Source organism: Halichoerus grypus, chromosome 9 (assembly GCF_964656455.1).
Source record: "Halichoerus grypus chromosome 9, mHalGry1.hap1.1, whole genome shotgun sequence".
NCBI lineage: Eukaryota > Metazoa > Chordata > Mammalia > Carnivora > Phocidae > Halichoerus > Halichoerus grypus.
In genome coordinates this window covers 117,099,538-117,119,766 of record NC_135720.1, presented here as the reverse complement: position 1 = coordinate 117,119,766, position 20,229 = coordinate 117,099,538, and the positions used below count along the sequence as shown (strand labels likewise).

The 20,229-nt window shown below is 48.5% G+C and overlaps 1 protein-coding gene, 1 long non-coding RNA gene and 1 pseudogene across 2 annotated transcripts; 2 read left to right on the top strand and 1 right to left on the bottom strand.

Moving 5' to 3' along the window:
• Positions 1 to 241: 241 nt before the first annotated feature.
• On the bottom strand, positions 242 to 2,920 carry LOC118523052 (uncharacterized). The gene is made up of 2 exons (XR_013441334.1): positions 1,736 to 2,920; positions 242 to 1,617 (listed from the first exon to the last, which is right to left on the bottom strand). It is a non-coding gene; the product is annotated as an uncharacterized LOC118523052 (long non-coding RNA).
• Positions 2,921 to 3,064: 144 nt separating this feature from the next.
• LOC144379098 (DLA class I histocompatibility antigen, A9/A9 alpha chain-like) lies at positions 3,065 to 6,559 on the top strand. The gene is made up of 8 exons (XM_078055583.1): positions 3,065 to 3,216; positions 3,501 to 3,770; positions 3,974 to 4,249; positions 4,854 to 5,129; positions 5,250 to 5,357; positions 5,786 to 5,818; positions 5,956 to 6,003; positions 6,136 to 6,559. The coding sequence occupies exons 1-8, from the start codon at positions 3,144 to 3,146 to the stop codon at positions 6,138 to 6,140; spliced, it is 1,089 nt and encodes a 362-aa protein (XP_077911709.1). The 5' UTR covers positions 3,065 to 3,143; the 3' UTR covers positions 6,141 to 6,559.
• A 3,015-nt stretch (positions 6,560 to 9,574) lies between these two features.
• On the top strand, positions 9,575 to 16,008 carry LOC144378809 (twinfilin-1 pseudogene; annotated as a pseudogene).
• Positions 16,009 to 20,229: the final 4,221 nt, after the last annotated feature.

Sequence of the window (20,229 nt, the reverse complement as noted above, 5' to 3'; positions counted from 1 at the left end):
GGGCTCGGTGAAGACTTATGAGCCTCCTTATGTTTACCACGTGAACTCAACCAACACCAAGACACCCAAAGTAATAGAGACAATGCTCCAGGGATGGGCATTGTTGAACACTTATGACCTAGATGTGATACTTCATATTTTGGCTAATGTCTGTACGCTTCAGCTGTTATAATGCATGATAATTAAACTTCCATGCTGTATTTTGAGGATATGTCTCAGACCCACATAGACAATCCATGACTACCATTTGAACATAAATTTAATAAACATAGACCTATGAGTCACACAGTATCTTTTTTGAGGAGGATCCAGAAAACTAAGAGTGTTCTAGATGTGTAATGTCTGAATAGTCTCTATGAGCCACATATGGCTACTTCAATTCATATTCATTTAAAACAATTAAAAATGCCACTGCTCAGCACACCAGCCCCATTTCAAGTGCCACCTGCATCTCTAGAACCACATGCATCTCATGGCCACCATACCGGACAGCACAGATATAGAACAATTCCTTCCGCACAGAATGTCGTATCGGACGGTACTGCTCTGCGTGCTTTGCGGGCCGCGAGTCAGATGCATCAGACACATGGAAAGTGAAAAGACCAACATGATTTCTCTTACAGACGACATCAGATTCCGTCTGGGATGTGAATACATATGAAGCTGGTGGGTCACAAAATCCAAGTCGCATATGCCTGGGTCTGGTGTCTTCGGGTGCAAACTGTTCCCAATTACAAAAGGGAAACCCCTGTCCCCCCACCTCCCTTCCCAGACTGGGGACCCTCTCCGCCATCACATTTCCAGGAGGTGAGTTCTTTTCTAGCTGCACTCGGGGGCTAAAGTCAGAGCTGAGTTTTCAGAGGCAGGAAGTGCAGCTCAGGGAAAGGGATTCTGCTGAGTGAGGACAGGCCAGGGCAGGACCAGCCGGGAGACTCTTCCAGGGTTATCAGAACAGCCGTTCTCAAAGTGTGGTCTGGGGAACACCTGACGTCACTGAGGCCCTTTCACAGAGTCCATGAGGTTAAATCTTTTTCCTAACATTATTTAGACATTATTACCTTTTCACCATGTTGACGTTCACACTGAGGTAAAACTTAGCAAGAACGGAGGTGATGGGTGCGAACTGCAATAGTTGTTATTCTTCACCACTACTTACTTCGTAAAAAAAAACAAAAACCCTCTTTCCGCCATCTTTCCGCGCCGCCATAGTGGTTGTCTGAATATCTTGGCAGATGCTCTCGAGAGCAGTAACAATGCCTGAGAGAGAGGCCAAAGGCAGGTCATATTAGGCCATGCTCCAAAGTCATTGTCCCGTTTCTAACTGTGATGACGAAGCTCGGTTACATTGGGGAATTTGAAATCACTGCTGATCACAGAGCTGGGAACATTGTTGGGAACCTCAGGGGCAGGTTAAACACGTGTGAAGTGAGCAGCCCCGGATTTGATGTACAACTTTAAGATCTACAAAAATGGCAGAAGAATCCTTCCAGTTGGTTTCATTGTCCTGACAACCTCACCTGGCACATGGACCAAGAAGAAGCAAGACGAAAACACACAGGAAGGAAAATCCTGGTGTTCTTTGTCTAGGGATGTAATACATACCTGCAAATAGAATGCCTCAAAAACAAAAACAGAACAAAACAAGATTAGTGTCACTTTAAAATATCCTGATAGAAGCATTAAATATTACTCTCTTTATTAAATATTCTCAAATCCACATTTAAACATGTCTTACATGATGATGTGGGATGTACAGCACTTCCACTACATGCATAAGCCCCCAAGGAAGATAATTTGTGTGAATTTAATTGGCCTCCTTTTTTTTTTGTACAGAATGCCATTTTTCCTGAAGGAATGAATGAAAGAGAAACTTGGAATATTTAGACTAGGAGATTTGGCAGACAGTTTCTGGAAAATGAATAGGAACTTACCCTTTCATGAACATCAACTCACATATGACAGCTGAGAGTACTTGTTGCCTTGATCAAATGTCAGCTCTCAAGAGAAAATCAGAACTTTGGGAAAACTGCGATCCACCAAGAAACGACAGCTTCTCACTCCTGACACACTTTTCTGTTGGGATCTGTGGTAATATTAAAACAAATCTGACTTTTTGATAATTCAATTCCAGTCTAATCAACACTAGAACACGTATATAACTTCATGAAACAACAGATTCCTTAAAAAAAAAAGTCATGCATTAGTACAAGATCCATTCAGTGTGCAAGATGGGCCTGCGGATTTTAATGTAACAGAGAAGGACATAGTCATGATACAATTTCACGTTACACTTTGCAAATAAATTACAGAAAGTAGTTGTGTAGTTTCAATGTAGTATCTAAGACGAACATAGAGAAGTATCGGAAAAGGTTATGAAACATGCTATTCTGCCCTATTTGTGCAAGTGTGTAAATTTTTTCATACATTTCAACCAAAACAACACAATAAATGCAGAAGCAAATCTGAAGGTGCAGGGGTGTTCTAAGGAGACAGAAAAGAAAGAGACCTGCAAGAATGTAAAACGCAACAAAACCACTCTTCTCACTATGCTGTTTATTTCGGAAATACTTATTTTTCATAAAAATAATATTTGTTTTCATGCCATGGGTTATTAATATGATTCTAAATGAATTAATGAATTTCTCAACCTGTTTTATTCCTACTATGGTAAATACCGATAGATATAACCCACAGACCCAAAATATCCTTGGGATCCTCAGTAATCTGTGAGACCGTATAGATATCCTGAGAACGCGGCGTTTGAGAATCACTGACTCACACAGCTCCTGGGCCACGACTCAGGGAGACAGTGTGACAAAGAGCGCGCCGTGCAGGAGGTGAGGGGTCGGGGCAAAGTCCCAGGTCCCTGCGCCTGCCTCTCAGGGTCTCAGGCCCCAGGGCGGTGTCTGGGGTGGGGAAGCCCAGTGCCGGGGAGTCCCCATCTCCCCGGTTTCACTTCTCCGTCTCACAACCTGTGTCGGGTCCTCCTGCCTGGAGACTCCTGACAAGCCGCCGGTTCGCACTCCCATTGGGTGTCGGGTTTCTGGAGAAGCCAATCAGCGGCACCGCGGTTCCCGGTTATAACGTCTCCGCACCCGCCCCGGGAGCCCAGCGGCGACTCACAGTCTCCCCAGACCCCGAAGATGCAGGTCGTGCTGCCCCGACCCCTCGTCCTGCTGCTGTCGGCGGCCCTGGCCGTGACCGAGACCTGGGCGGGTGAGTGCGGCGGCGGGAGGAAAGGGCCTCTGCGGGGCGGGAGCGAGGGGACCGCGGGGCGGGGACGCGGGACCCCCGGGGAAGGCGCCTCTCCGCCGCCCCCGCCCCAGCCCCCCAGCCGCCCCCGGCCCCGCCACGGCCTGTGCTCCCCCTCCCCTCCCCCCCTCCGCCCTGCTCTCCCGCCCTCGGTGCCCCTCCCCTGCCCTCCCGGCCGCCTCCCCCTGGGCCCCGGCCCCGCGCCGGGACGAGGGTCGCGCGGGGTCTCAGCCCCTCCGCGCCCGCAGGCTCCCACTCCATGAGGTATTTCTCCACCGCCGTGTCCCGGCCCGGCCGCGGGGAGCCCCTGTACCTGGAAGTCGGCTACGTGGACGACACGCAGTTCGTGCGGTTCGACAGCGACTCTGTCAGTCAGAGGATGGAGCCGCGGGCGCCGTGGGTGGAGCAGGAGGGGCCGGAGTACTGGGACCGAAACACGCGAAACGCCAAGAGCAACACACAGAGTTTCCGAGTGAGCCTGCAGAACCTGCGCGGCTACTACAACCAGAGCGAGGCCGGTGAGCGACGCGGGCCCGGGTCCCGGTCACGACCCCCATCCCCACGGACGGGCCGGGGTCGCCCCGAGTGTCCGGGTCCGAGCGCCACCCCGAGTCTGAGGGAACCCCCGGCCCCGACCCCTGACCCGGACGAACCCGCGGGAAGTTTCGGGCGGTTTTACTTTCTGTTTGGACTTAATCCCCTGCCTGTCGGGCGGGGCCAGGGTCTCACACCTTCCAGTGGATGTACGGCTGTGACGTGGGGCCCGACGGGAAGCTCCTCCGCGGGTACGGGCAGTGGGCCTACGACGGCGCGGATTACATCGCCCTGAACGAGGACCTGCGCTCCTGGGCCGCGGCGGACACGGCGGCGCAGATCACCCGGCGCAAGTGGGAGGCGGCCGGTGACGCAGAGCACTATAGGAACTACCTGGAGGGCACCTGCGTGGAGTGGCTCGGCAGGCACCTGGAGAACGGGAAGGAGACGCTGCAGCGCGCAGGTACCAGGGGCCGCGGGGCCTCCCCGATCGCCCCTCCGCTGGGGCTGGCTTCCCACCAGGAAGGGAAAAGGGACTCGGTGTCAGAACACCGCCCCTCCCACGGGTGGGGAGACGGAGATCCGCCCGGGTGTTCCTGTTCCTACTAGAGACGGCCTCACCCAGAGGGCCGCTCCTCGCTAAGGGGCAGTGGGGGAACCCAGTCTCTCCCGGGAGGCAGGTGGAGACCGTCCCTGAAATAACCCATCAGCTGTTCCCTTTAACCCTGGCAGCCACCTTGGGAACCATGACTTTCCCTCTCAAGGCCTTGTTCTCCAATGACGACATCGCTGGAGTTCTGACTCCGGGTTTTCTGACTCATTCACCCTCCACCACAGTCAGGACCATTAGTGTGCTCTCTCACTTAGACCTGCAGCCTCCTTCCCTGGACTGTCTCCCTGAATCTAGAACTTTCCAGGATTAGGAGGTCCCAAAAGCTAGTTTGGTAACTGGGCTTTGTGCTTCTTCCATCCAAATCAATGGCTGGGTCCACCTCAGGATGGTCACATGAATGCCGTTTCAGTGGCCCATAAAGGTCCCAAGTGTGGATTTTCTGATTCTTCTTCAGAACCCCCCAACGCACACGTGACGCACCACCCCATCTCTGACCAAAGGGTCACCCTGAGGTGCTGGGCCCTGGGCTTCTACCCTGCGGAGATCACCCTGACCTGGCACCACAATGGGGAAGACCTGACCCAGGACACAGAGCTTGTGGAGACCAGGCCTGCAGGGGATGGGACCTTCCAGAAGTGGGCGGCTGTGGTGGTGCCTTCTGGACAGGAGCAGAGATACACGTGCCATGTGCAGCATGAGGGGCTGCCCGAGCCCATCACCTTGAGATGGGGTAAGGAGGGTTTGGGGTACAGCCTCTACTCAGGGAAAGCAGAAGGCCTTCTGGAGAATTTCAGCAGGGTCAGGACTCTTGCCGGAGCTCTGGGCCCCTCACCCTCCCTTCCCTTTCCAGAGCCGCCTCAGCCCACCATCCCCATCACCTGGATCATTGCTGGTGTGGTTCTCCTTGTGGTCACTGTGGCCATGATTGGAGCTGTGATCTGGAGAAAGAAGCGCTCAGGTAGGGAATGGAGTGGGGAGATCTGAGTTTTCTTGTTCCTCTGGGGAGTTTCCTAGGTAGGAGACTGTCCTGCCTCGTTACTGGGAAGTACCATCCTCATGCATAGACTTGCCCACTCTGGAGCTGATTACTACTCACTGTGTAGCAAACACTTGTGAAAATGAAGGACACATTTTCATCTTGGTAACTCTGGTGTTGGGGAACTGATTCGCAGTCACAGGACAGAGAAAGGTCCTTGCTGAGGACAGACCTCCAGCAAGTCAGGTGGTCCAGTGACCCCACACCTTGTCCTTCATGTTTCTTGATCCTGTCCTGGGTCTTCAGTCACAACTCTGCAAACTTCATTTAGGACCAGGACTAGGAGCTTCCTCTAGGATCTCATGGCCCAGCCCTGTTCTGGCCTCTGACATGGTATTTTCTTCCCACAGGAGGAAAAGGACCAGGCTACTCTCATGCTGCACGTAAGTTTGGAGGGAGTGATCCCTGAGACCCTGAGATAGTGTAGACAGAACCCGATGGGGCGCTCACCCACCCCGTAGCTCCTCCTCTAGTCTCCTCTCCTGTGGGCTCTGACCACGTCCTGTTTGTTCTCCGCTAGGTGATGACAGCGCCCAGAGCTCTGATGTGTCTCTCATGGCTCCTCAAGGTGAGACCCTAGAGACCCCGAGTGGGGAAGGGTTAGGGCACTAGGGACACTGTGAGCATGGGGGGGTGTGGCTTTCGAGAATGTCCGCACTTAGGTGACTGACCTAAATTGGTGCATGATTTTTTTTCACAGTGTGAGACCAGCTGCCTGGTGGGGACCGAGTGATGCAAGATGTGTTCACACTCCCACTTGGTGACATCAACAACCCCTGACTTCTCTTTGTGCAAAACGCGCCAGATGTGTCTGTGTTCCTATGAGTACAATCTGAGGACATGAGATTTGCCCACCCTGCCCACCACGACCCCTCCCTATGCTGATCTGCATTCTCTTCTCTGATGTGCTCTCCTGTTCTAGCAGAGGCAGGGCTGGACCATCTCCATCCCTGTCTTTATTTCACGTTGGGCTGAGTACTAATGACGTATTTCTCTATTGAAAATTAGAATCCAGATATAAGTTTTGTTTCCTAATTCTTGGCATGTGGGGCTGATGAGGTAATAAAAGAGGAAATTTGTAAAGTTGAGACAGCAAATAAATGAAGCCTGAGAACCTTCCAGAATCCCTGTGTTTACTGTGCTGAGTGTGTTGCAGGTCGGGGCAGGAGAAGGCTGTGAGGAGCCGAGTGGGGACAGGGCCCGTGCCCAGTGGTGCTCAGTGTATCGTGCGTGTGACATGCTCACCTCTCAGCTAGGTCATCTCTCTGCTCCGTGTCCTTGCCCCTTCTGTGGAACCTCGTCTCCCCAGGACCTGTGATCACAGGGACTTGAACGTCACCTGTCACCAGGACCTTGTGCAGCAAGAGCTTACTGTGACTGGGTCAGTCTACGCTCAGGCCTGGATCAGGTCACAGCCTCCATTTTGGGGTAGTTCTTTTTCAGTGCTCCTCTAGAGCATCAGGCCTGTTCTTGCTCTTGTGTACGAGTTCTTATCCATTCTCCCTGGGTGACCCCGTCGGTTACAGCAGCGGGTGTCCTTTGGGCTGTGGTCCCCTCAGGCCTAGGTTGTCCCCTGCACACACGAGATCTGTGGTATGGAGGGATGAACTTTCAGGTTCATCCATCTTTCCCTCCCTTTAAAGCTGTTTTCTAGATAATTCTTTAGATTCTGGAGGTAGAGAGAGGAGGAATCAGTTTCTCATCCTTATTAAACTTCAGTTTAGTTTCTGTCTTCCCTGCTGCTCTGTCCTCTCCCCCCGCCCTTACTTCATTGATCCTAGTGCTGGCTCCGATCCAAGTTCTTGGATTTATAAAGCAGAGTCTAACGTAGATTTCTATGTGGTTGGAGAAAAGGCCCCAAAAAGCCTCAGTACAGTGTTTCTGAAGAGAGAACTGTGTGTGCTGTGTGTGCGGGAGACATGGTGTGGGGGAGCGGGTACTGAGCAGAGAGAGGGAGGGGAGGGCAGCCCTGTGAGAAGAGAGAGGCAGCCCGGATGGCGAGGTGGGCGCACCGGGTTGGAGGGGGGGAGCTGCCACGGACCAGCTGAGCCTGAGGCGCATCTAGAAGAGGGAGGTCCTCTAGCTGCTCATTCATTCACCTCATAATTGTCGTGTGCCACATATAGGACATGCTATGTTTACATCTGGGACAGCTCCGTGAGACTAAGAAGAGGGAAAATGTGCTGCCCTTGTGGAGATTAGTTCTAGTGTAACGGGCAGCCTGCACTTGACCCTCGGGCAATGTGGGGATTGAGGCAGTGACCCCCGCGTGCAGTCAAAAATCCAACTACAGCTTTTGACTCCCTCAAAACATAAGAACTAACAGCCTCCTGGTGACTGGAAGCCTTACTGATAACATGAACTGTCGCTTCGCACATTTGCATGTTACATGTACTATATACTGTGTTCTTACAATGCATGAAGGTAGAGAAAATAGTAGGAATCATAAGGAAGAGAAAGTGGGTGGACAGTACTTACTGTAGAAAAGTCCGCATCCAGGTGCACACGCCCCGTGCAAACCAGCGTCATGCAGAGGTGAACTGTGTACCGTGTAAGCGCAGTAGTAAGGGAAGTGTTTACATGGAAGTTGGCAGGAGCTTTGAGGAAGGTGACCCAGAGCACCGTGCTGGGACAGGGACCATGGCTCCGTTACTCCAGGGATCAGGGAGCCTCACTGAGAAGGTGACCTCTGAGAGGTTTGAAGGTCATGAAGGAATTGTGTCAGAGGAGGTCTGTGGGGGAGCTCTTTCCAGGCAGGGAACCCCCAGTGCACACGCACTAGGACAGGAGCGCGTCCTGTGTTCACAGAAGGGTGAGGAGGCCACTGGGGCTGGAGCAGAGAGCAGGTGACATGAGGTCGGATGTCAGCCTCGTCACAGAGGCCTGAGGATATTAGAAGGGTTTTGAGTTTTCTCTGAGTGAGGCGTGGAGTTACAGGAATGAACAGATCGATGGGATTGATTTTCTTGAGCAGCATCTGTTTGCTTCTGTGCAGAATCGGGAGGTGCAGGGCGAGCGACCAGTAGGGAACCTGTAGGAAACCAGTGCCGTGTCCCAGGAGGGGGATGTGGGCTGTACGTCTGGGATGTGAGGAGGGAAGCTACTAGGAAGTGATTGGGAGCTGGAGATATTTAAAGATGGACTTTGCAGCATTTCCTAATGGATTCATTCTGGGTGGTGAGAAGGAGCAATCAAGGAGGGCATCCAGTGTTTCACACATAAAATCTCTGCGTTACTGAGAGTGTAGATCTTAAATGTCTGCACCACACAAAAGGAAATGGTAACCATGTGACATGATGCACATGTTAGCCATGCTATGGTTGTAATCGTTATCAGTACAGAAATGTATCAATCATCAGGTTGTACCCCTAAACTCACACAAGGGTGAATGTCAATCATATCTCTATAAAGCTGGTAAAAATGTCTGAAATCTTGCTCTTGGAATCTCCTCCCTACGTGGGCTTCTGACTCCTTGGGATACGTACATACAGTTACAGAGACACTTAGGGACGAGAGACAGTGTCTGAGGCCTTGTTTTATTTCAAAGAAAGCCACTGAACGGGCTTGAGGCTACACAGCCGGGAGCAGAATCCACGCTGGACCCTTGATGGAGGCCCACATACAGCCAGCACCCTGCTACTGGGTATCGATGCCCCTGTCCACACCACCGACTCCCCTGAGGGAGGACACTGGGCCCTGAGGCTGGGACTGCTATCGCTGCTGCCCTGACCGCTGCATGACCCCGCTGTGACACTGCTCGGACCCCCTGCGCCCAATGCATGGACACTGTCCCAGTGTGTCTGTCACGTGTCCTGAGTCAGAGTCTGGCAGGGGGTCACGTGACTGTTGACACTTCATGTCATGTCCAACTGCAAGACTGGCAAAGTGGGTTCTCCTCTCTATGGATGGAGGTGGTCTCTGTCCCCAACAAGATTCCTTAAGTGTGGAATTCCTTCATGTGGGAAGAGAGGTACGAGTTCTGGGAACGGACGTTGGGGACCAGGAATGGAAAAGAAAGACAAATTTCAGCATTTGGAGCCGTGATCGGAGACTAGAACTTGATCTGGACACTGTAGGCTCTCAAGTCTGCTTGGATGAAGGAGTGACTCATAAATGACCTCTTTCAACTTAGTCCCCTGATGGTTGTTGTGGGCCCAGCGTTGATCTACTCCAGTTCCTACTCACACGTAAGTGGACTAGCATTGTTGGGTGATGAAGTGATTGCTCAACATGTCTTCTCCCGGCCTTGGTCTCTTCCTGGGATTAAAAACCCAGATCTGTATCACTTCAGATGATCCGCACATATACACTGACATTTTATGTTTCTTCTTACATGCACATATTTCTAGGGAGAGTGTGCATAATTTTATTTGGTTTTACGTGGCCTCCACAAAAGTATGAAAACCCGTTCCAGTGTAGACACTATTCTACTTCATCTCTGGTCCACAAACAGCTAATTATCACAGTGTTTTAGCAGATCCAATGACATGATAGACATGCTCAGGTTTCCTTGGCAATGACCAGTCTCAGACAGGAGAAGGTAGAGCTTTCTTGCTTACACTCACTTTCAATTTCTCTATGTATCTCTTTAAGGGCTGATTAACAGTTCACAGACCAGTGCTGGCTCACAGAAGACACAAATCATCATTGGTTTAGGTGACTTATACTCTAGCACCTACTCTGGTGCCTAATAAATAGCAGAAATGAAAAACAGTTAATGAGGATTCCATTTCCATAACACAGGAGACTAAGTTTTAAGGCTGCCTCCTGTCCACGTGAGGTGATGAGCACTGGGTGTTATATGCAACTGATGAATTACTGAAGTCTACATATGAAACTAATGATGTACTATATGTTGGATAATTGAATTTAAATTAAAAAAATTTTCAAAAAACAAGTCTGCCCCTTCTCCTAGAACAACTAAAAATGATAGAAAAAAACATAAAATCATCCAAAGTGCGGTAGAACAATCAAGAGAATAATCCATTAGCCCAAAATAAATATGGGCCATAAGCCAGAGAGAACAGTTCTGAGTCTTAGGGCATTTTTCAAATCTTGAAAATCTTAGCTTGGCTTCTCAGGCTCATGAGTCATAAAGAGGAAATCATGCCAAGAGTTTCTTCATGTGAGGAGCAGAAGAAACATCCCCTCCCTAAAAATCTGGGAACCTAAGATTCATATCCTCAGAACGAGGTGACAGAAATCAGATCTGTTCTATCTTCAAGTACAAGAACATTCTAAGGAAATTTGCCTTTGAGTCAGGAAAAAGTGAGCAAACAACTATTTCAAAGAATTTGCAGACACGGACTAAGCCATCTGTGATTTGTAGTCCAAATTTTCTTTACCATTGGCCATTGGGCCAAAATAACTTCATGCCAAGTAGTTTAGTTTATAATTGTCCTGGATTGGTGATGACCGAAAAATTGTAAGAAAGAAATTTCTCTAGGGAAATGTCTATTTAACCTGTGTGTCAAAAAATTTACACAGAAAATTGCACAGAGAAAAAAAAACCCAGAGCAAGAAATGTAAAGTTCACATGGAAGAAAGACTGTGATTAAGTAACTTTAGGGAGAGTGAGTAGTAAAAAGCTCATGAAACTTCAGTATTGGAATCATAAGACATAAAATATAACATGACCAGGATATGATATAAATATATAAAGTTATGTTATTTGAATATATATTATGGATATGATATAAAGGAAAAAAAATCACAAAATTTAAAATATAGAAAAAATGCAAAAGCAAAAGCACCTCTTAAGAAAATAACTACAAAGGGGCGCCTGGGTGGCTCAGTCGTTAAGCGTCTGCCTTCGGCTCAGGTCATGGTCCCAGGGTCCTGGGATCGAGCCCCACATCGGGCTCCCCGCTCAGCGGGAAGCCTGCTTCTCTCTCTCCCACTCCCCCTGATTGTGTTCCCTCTCTCGCTGTGTCTCTATCAAATAAATAAATAAAATCTTTAAAAAAAAAAAAAAGAAAGAAAATAACTACAAAATAGGGGCGCCTGGGTGGCTTAGTTGGTTAAGCGGCTGCTTTTGGCTCAGGTCATGATCCCAGGGTCCTGGGATCGAGCCCCGCGTCAGGCTCCCTGCAGTCTGCTTCTCCCTCTCCCTCTGCCTGCCTCTCTGCCTACTTGTGCTCTCTATCTATCTCTCTGTCAAATAAATAAATAAAATCTTTTTTAAAAAAAGAAAATAACTACAGAATAGAGTGATTAATGATTAAATAATGAAAATATTACAGTTTATTCACTGAATAAGAAGTTTTCGATAAAAGAGGAATGAGTTGAGGGGCACCTGGGTGGCTCAGCTGGTTAAGTGCCTGCCTTCTGCTCAGGTCATGATCCCAGAGTCCTGGGATCAAGCCCTGCATCTGGGTCCCTGTTCAGCGGGGAGCCTGCTTCTCTTTCCCCCATCCCTCTGCTGCTCCCCCACTTCTGCGCTCTCTCTCTCTCTCCCTCTCTCTTAAACAAATAAAATCTTAAAAAAGAGAGAGAGAGAAATGAGTGAGGCATGGAAAACAAAAAGCAAAAAGTAAAATGGCATTATAAATCCAACAGTGTCAATATTAACATTACAAGTAAGTTCCTTAAATAAGTCAAAGTGCAGAGTGTTAGACTGAACACAAAACAAGATCCACCTATGCTGTCTACAGTAGACGCACTTGATCTCAGTTACAAATAGATTAAAATCAAAGGGATGGAAAAAGGTATCTCAGGCAAACAACCATAAGAAAGCTGGAGTGGATACACTCATTAGCCAAAAGGGACTTTAAAAATGCTAGTAAGATAAACAGGATGACTTTATACTGATAAAATGGTCAAGTCATCAGAAGAATGAAACAATTCTAAATATATATTCACCTAATAATTCAACACCCAAATACACGTAAGCAAAACTGACAGAAATTGAGAGAGAAATAGACAATATGACAATAATCAATATATCACTTTCAATAATGGACAGAACAACTATGCAGAGATCAATAAGGATAAAGAAGACTTGAACCATACTATAAAACAACAGTGTAAGTCTGACATTTATAGAACATTCCAACCATGAACAGAATATACATTCATTTCAAATGCACATGGAGCTTTCTTGAGGATATCCTAGGCCATAAAAAACAAACAAACAAACAACTCAGTGAATTTAAAGGGGTAAAAATAGTACAAATATGTTCTCTTATCACAGTGGCATGACACCAGATATCAATAACTGGAATAAATTTGGGAAACTCACAACTATGCAGAATTAAACAACACACTTCTACATAATCAAAGGGTCAAAGATATCAAAATGGAAATCAAAAAATACTTTGAGATTAATAGAAATGAAGACAGAGCCTACCAAAACCTAGAGGGTCCTACTAAAGCAGTGCTGAGAGGGAAATATATAGCTATTAATTATATGAAAAAGAAACATCTCCAATCAATTACGTACACTTCCACGATAAGTCAAAGAAGAAAGAGGAGCAAACTAAACCAAAAGCAAGCAAAAGGAAGGCAAAAATAAAGAGTAGAGTAGAAATTAATGAAATAGAGAAAAGAGAATAAAATAACAATGTAGGGAACTATCTAAATCAAATGTGATCCTTTGATAATCAACCAAACTGACAAATCTTTAACTAGACTCATTAAGAAAAAAAAGAAAAAGACAGAGAAATGACCCAAATTACTGGGATCAGCAATGAAAGAGGGGATATTAGGACTGACCACACAGAAATAAAGAGAATTATGAGATTACGATGAACAATTACATGCCAAAAAATTAACTTACTTGCATAAAATAGACAAAAATGCCGAAAGACACAAACAACTAAAGCTGACTCAAGAATCTGAATATACCTATACCATATACCATCTGAATATGACTATAATAAGGTAGAAGATAGAGTCACTTGTCAAAAACTATTCCACATAAAAGCCCAGTTCCAAATGGCTTCACTTGTGAATTATACCAAATGCTGAAAGAATTAATAACAATTCTTTACAAACCCTTCCAAAAAGGAGACGAGGGAACCCAACTCACTCTACCAGGCTAGGATTATTCAGATACCAAAACCAGACAAAGATAACATAAGACAAGAAAACTACAGACCGATATCTCTTATGAATGTATACACACACACACACACACACAGAGATTTCAACAAAATGTAGCAAATCAAATCTAGCAACATATAAAGAATTAAATACAAGTCTAATGAAATTTATTCCAGGAATGCAAGATAGGTTAAACATCCATATCAATCAATGTAAAACACCATATTACTATATTAGAAAACAAAAGCCACATCCTTATCTCAACAGATGAACAAGAAGCATTTGACAAAATCGGACACCCTCTCATGATAAAAACTCAACTAACTACTGACAGAGGGAATTTCCTCAATCTGAATAAAGGCACTTATGAAAACCCTTCAGCTAATATCTTACCTAATGGTGAAAGACGGGTTGTTTTCCTCCTGAGATCAGCACCACGAAAAGGATGTCCACTCTCACCACTTCTGTTACACATTGTGCTGGAGGGGACCCCTGGGTGGCTCAATCATTAAGCGTCTGCCTTAGGCTCAGGTCATGATCCCAGGATCATGATCCCAGGTCCTGGGATGGAGCCTGCATCCACTCCCTGCTCCGTGGGGAGTCTGCTTCTCGCTCTCCCTCTGCCTGCCACTCCCCCTGCTTGTGCTCTCTCTCTCAAATAAATAAAATATTAAGAGGGAAAAAAAAAGGAAATGCCGAGTGAGGTTGTCAGGCTCGCCTCTTGGTGGGTTCAAGGCAAAAGACTCAATCAAGCCGAAGAAGAGGAAAAGGAAGGGTTTTACTGACAAGTAAAGGAGAACACCGCGGGCATTTCCCAAAGCAGCGTCTCCCTGACAACAAACTGGGGAAGTTTTCAGCTGAGGGTGCAGATGTCACTGACCCCTCTGATGCAGGACACCTGACCCTTGGTCGGAACTGCTGTCTCTGCTGCTCCTGGCACCCGGATGACACTCAGGCCACTCGTGCCAAAATGTCTCCGCACAGACTTAGTGCCGGAGCCCGGAGCCCGCGGACGCCGCCACGTCCCATCACACCCGCCTCGAAGCAAGTGAAGATCTTAGAGGTACCTTTGCCAGAGCGAGAAATGGAAAATACCGACTTCTAAAAATATCTATTGAAAATGAGAAACTTGTGATCGGATCATGTAGTCAGCCTTCAGATTCCCAGGGTAAGGACTATGACTCCTTTGTTTTACCCCTCCTGGGGGACAAACAACCGTGCTATATAGTATTCAGGTTAGACTCTCAGAATGCCAGGGATATGAATGGATACTCATTGTCTGGTCTCCAGAACATTCTCGTGATCGTCAAAAAATGTTGTGTGCGGCAACGAGAGCAACTCTGAAAAAGGAGTTTGGAGGTGGCCACATTAAAGACAAAGTGGAACAGTAAAGGAAGATGCATCATTACATGGATATAAAAAAACACGTGCGGGCACAATCTTCTCCTGCCCCATTGACTGCAGCTGAGGAAGAATTACGGCAGATTAAAATTAATGAGGTATAAACTGACATGGCTGTGGGCACGAAGATCAACACTACAAGGAGTAGCATTTCCTCTTTCTCGAGAAGCTTTTCAGGCTTTGGAAAAATTAAGTAACAGCTCAACTATGTGCAGTTGGAAACAGACATAAAAACGAAATTATTATTTTGGCCAACACAACAAATACAGAACTAAAAGATTTGCCAAAGAGAATTCCCAAGGATTCAGCACGTTACCATTTCTTCCTGTATGAACACTCCCATGGAGGAGACTATTTGGAGTCCATAGTTTTTATTTATTCAATGCCTGGATAACGGATGCTGTATTCTAGCTGCAAGAGCCCTCTGTTAGAAATTGTAGAAAGAGGGGCGCCTGGGTGGCTCAGTTGTTAAGCGTCTGCCTTCGGCTCAGGTCATGGTCTCAGGGTCCTGGGATTGAGCCCCACATCGGGCTCCCCGCTCAGTGGGAAGCCTGCTTCTCTCTCCCACTCCCCCTGATTGTGTTCCCTCTCTCGCTGTGTCTCTATCAAATAAATAAATAAAATCTTAAAAAAAAAAAAAAAAAGAAATTGTAGAAAGATAACTACAAATGGATGTCATTAGAAAGATCAAGATAGGGGTGTCTGGGTGGCTCAATTGGTTAAGCGTCTGCCTTCAGCTCCGGTCATGATCTCAGGGGTCTTGGGATCGAACCCCACTTCCGGCTACCTGCTTGGCAGGGAGCCTGCTTCTCCCTCTCTCCCTGCCCCTCCCCTCCGCTTGTGTGCTCTCTCTCTCTCTCTCAAATAAATAAAATACTAAAAAAAAAAAAGAAGGAAAGATCGAGAGAGACAATGGGGATGAGTTGACAGCAGACTTCCTTTATGAAGAAGTACACGCAAAGCAGCATGCACATAAGCAAAGTTTTGCGAAACCAAAAGGTTCTGCAGGAAAAAGAAGAATTTGAAAACTTATTAGGGGTCCAGTTGAAAGTGAAGCCACTGCTGATTAAAATCATTATATTAAGCATTACAATACTAGTTTTTTAAAAGTCCAGCTTTTAGTACAGGAGAACTGTTATACCGCTGCACGCAGGTCAGCTCACCAAGCTTTTCACTTCTGTGTGTTTTAAAAATCAAGGTTACAGAAGATTATATACGATGTGCTATTATTAATTTTCTCATACTGTTTTTTAAGCAGTGTGTGAAAGTATTTTTGAATTGTTACCACTTTTTAATGGAATTCTTCTGGGCACTGTCCCCTCCATTAGAGTGTTTTTCCAACATTATCCAAGACTACAAGGCTATATCAGGCTCAGGATTATTTTGTCTTTCAGTCGTAGGGTAGTTTTAATGTTTATGTCGATACATAGTAGGGAAAAAATTGAACAATGAGAAAAGCTCCTGTGTTTTGAATCTACCAACTCATGGGCAGTGGCCAACAGCCAGGCCGCATGGTCGGGCAGCCGGGCAATGGAAACAAGGTCTATTAAAGGGATAACCAATGGGGGCCGGACCCTCGATCACTACCGGAATTTGAGGGGTGCATTAAAGGAGGACATGTTATGCTCATCACAAGAACCACCTTCTGAGTTTGGAAGTTGATTGAAATGTGTGAGTGGGTATCCTGGTGTCGTCCTCTCTTGAGGTAGCCACGTAGGTCAGTGAAATAAGGGGACAGTGGGGGCTGTGGCAATGCAGAGAAGGGCTGAAACTCTATAGTCCACTTGCATCCTCTGTGGCCCAAAATACCAAAAAGAACTGTTCTGGCTGCCAACCAAACTGTAGGAAAGCCTTGACCGTAGCCGGCAAGTCAGAGCAATACCGGTAACCCCGAGGGGCTACAAATGGGCCTTGACAGGAACTCGTATTCTGGATTGGGCTTTGCTCACCCAGTGGTAGATGCAACTGGTCAGAGTGCTATTAAAAAAAAAAAAACCAAAAAAAAGAAAACACAACACAGCTAGACATCACTTAAAAATTAAAAAAAATTAAAAGCACAGAGAGGACTGGTCCTGTGTGGACAGCTCAGTGAAATTTTACACGTGCACACCTCCACGTGCCACCCCCCAGAGCAAGATGCCGAGCACGCTGAGCTTCGTACAGATTCCCAGTCAATACGTCACCACAAAAGGTAACCACTCTCTGACTTCTGACATTATAAATTAGTCCTGATCTTCAACTGCACATACAAAGAGTCATACTCTTGCGTGTGTGGCTTCTTTCACTCGATGCCCTGTCCGTGAGATTCACCCACGCTATAGGGCGTAGCCACAGGCCAGTCTTTTTCGGGGCTGCGTGGTATTCCATTGTACGGACATGCTACAATTTATGTATCGATTTTCCTGTCATATGCATTTATGTCGTTTCCCATTTGGGGCAATCATACATAGTGCTGCTGAGAACATTCTTATACATGCCTATTGGTGCACATGTGAAAAAAAAGACACTGCACCAGTTTGGAATGCTCGGTGCCATTTCCTCACACCAAAAAAACAGTGACAAACCATAATGTCCCACAAAGGGCAGAGAGACATGCTGACAGAGTAACAGCTTCATGGAGAATGGGAACAGGCAACGGAGACATGTGAAAACAGGGTGTTGGGGCCATGCAGGCATGAAGCGCTGGTTTCCACACCTTCCCAAGTGTGTGCTCCCACCCAGCGTGAGCGGGGCTACAGGACGGTCCCCACTACACACTTTTTCCTGGGGGATCGGAGGAGGAGGGTAGGGGACGGTTTCAGTGTGACTCTACAGTCCTTCCCAAGGGAGAGGACCTCGGTACGACTGTGCTTCACCTCCGTACTCGCTCATCCTACCCGGTGCCGAGTCTCAGGGCAGGGATGCAAGTGCGCGTGCCAGAAACGGGACGCGCTCCGAAGCAAGACACTGTAACTACTTCGTTAAACCCTGACGTGGGAAATCCGAAGGGCCTGAGGGGAGGGCTGTGCCTTCACCCCATCCGGCAAAGTTGGGGCTGACGGCGAGCACAGCTACCTCACCTGGTGGCCCCTTACCCGCCAGTTCTGTCCGGGTGTGACCCTCCCCTCTACGACCGAGGGTGGACTGAGCAGCGGTGGGGGTGGGGCTTGCCAGGCTAGTGTCGCTGCCCGCAGTGTAGACCAGCACAGCAGCCACACAAAGGCAGAGTTGGGTATAAATGCAGAGAAGTAGAAATAGTAGCTGAGGGTAAAGGAAAGGATAAATTCGCTACGTAATGAGGGAAATCCCATATTACATTAACCCCTCCGAAGAAGTGTGAGCAGGAGATGACACTGTCTCTTAGCTCAATTATCCCAGATGCCTGAGAGAGAAAGCCGTACGCTGTGAGCACATTCCTCCTTCTGGAACCTGGCAACACTGAACGGACCCAGCAGACCGGAGCGACCCTGGGAGACCCTGTCCTCCAGCAGGATGGTGGGCAAATTGTCAATGGGACGCGGGTACCGTGTCAGCATCTCTGCAGTTCCGGTCCTACTACTACACGGGACCTGTGGTCAAAGGCCAGGGCGTGTCCTGTGGGATAATATAAATATTTGGTCTCTGTGCCTGGTTCCTGGCCCCGAGCTCCCCAAGCCCTTGGCATCTCCTGAGAGATAAGAGCGTCTCTAGTATGCTAATGAGATGACTTGGCTGAGGGTCCTAGATAGCTTCAGGTTGGGGCTGGTGACCAGGAGGACCAAGCCATGGTTAGAGAGTTGGAGCCATCAGCCTCGCTCCCCGACCTCCGGGGAGACTGACCTCCATCCCCGACAGCCAGTGACTGAATCAAGCATGCCTACGTCATGAAGCTTCTATGACGTCTTCTCAACAATGGGGTTCACGGAGCTTCTGAAATGGCGAACACGTCCACGTGCTGTGAGGGTGGCACATTCCAAGTCCACAGTGACAGAGGCTCCTGCACGGGGACCTGCACGCTCCCACACTCCTGCGCCTCTTCATCCGGCTGCTCATGTGGATCCTTATAATAAACCACAACGGTAAGCATGGAATTCTCCTGCGATCTAGGAGTCCTGCTAGCAAATGACTGAACGTCCAGGGTACCCCCAACTTTGTAGCCAACTTGAACAACAGCGCAGGGGACATGGGAACCTGAGAGTGGAGACTTGCCCGTGAGCTGAGGGCAATCTTGCCGGATGAGTCCTTCTGCCTGTGCGTCGCATGCTCACTCCAGGTGGACCTCGTCAGACGTGAAATGAATGAATCGGAGGACACCCAGGTGGTGACAGGGAATCAGAGAGCTGGTCAGGTGGGGGAAGAAAGCCTCTCCGCTCCACAAAGAGAAACTCAGAGTAAAAGCAAGCAAGTTAACCCTGTACCTCATCTCGTCCAGGAGCAAAGGATAAGCAGAGTGGAAGCATGGCTATCACGTCCGTCCGTCTGCGACCAGCTGTTCACGGTCCCGTTACAAAAGGAGACAGCAGGCCCAGAATGGAGTCACTGATGCTACGCACCACGGAGAACGTCACACTTAACCTACTGCAGTTTCAGCTTCTCCCAGAAATGCAACCTGCAATCGGCCACCAGAACGTCCTGCTCAGCGCTGAATGAACGCCGCCGGGAGACCGCCTCCTTTCCCCTTAGCAGGGCCCCCTCGCTCACAACAAGGCCTCGTTTACTCATAGTTTCCTGTTTTCCCCTCCCCTCTGCCTTGACAATCCTTTCCTCTCTGCTACTGGAAGAGGCTCCTTGCTGTGTGCTAGCTGGGGGCTGCCCGAGCCATGAACTGCTGAAGAACCCGACCTTCCATGTGCCCAGTTGGCCTGTGCTGCGTGAACAGTCCCGACTTTGCGGGACACTCCAGCTACCCTAGAAAGCCAGGCCGGTGCTCTGGGCTCCTTCACTGGTTGGTTTTTCGTGCTTGGCAGCAGTCACGTAAAAGCTGACAGATGCTGGAGACTCTCTCCCCAGAGTAGCGCCCTGCACAGCGAAACAGAAACATTCACGGACACGTCGCCGCACACAGACCCGCTCATGTCTTACAGGCGTTCTCGTCCTTGCCAGAGCAAAGGCAGGGCACATACAGGCCACCGGCCCACCTGGCCAAACTGCAGTGGACAACAGCTGGGTCTCACCACGTGCCATCCGGGGAACGACAGGAGAACTGTCATTTACTAGCCACGTGGTCCTTCGGCCGAGCCTGAGCGCCTACAAAGCACCTGATGGAGCTGCAGCCTCAGATCTGTGCTCCAGGACCTGCGATGAGTCCCTTTCTCCATCCCGCGCCCCCAGCCCCCCAGCGGCCTTCCCACAGGACAACTGCCCGGTCAGGGCCTCCGGAGGAGCCCCCCTC

What these genes read in the sequence shown, in the direction of transcription:
- LOC144379098 (XM_078055583.1), top strand. Translation starts at nt 3,144, where the DNA reads ATGCAGGTCGTGCTGCCCCGACCCCTCGTCCTGCTGCTGTCGGCGGCC. An exon ending in CGTGACCGAGACCTGGGCGG is followed by an intron (nt 3,217 to 3,500) that starts GTGAGTGCGGCG and finishes CCGCGCCCGCAG; the next exon opens with GCTCCCACTCCATGAGGTAT. An exon ending in GGAGACGCTGCAGCGCGCAG is followed by an intron (nt 4,250 to 4,853) that starts GTACCAGGGGCC and finishes ATTCTTCTTCAG; the next exon opens with AACCCCCCAACGCACACGTG.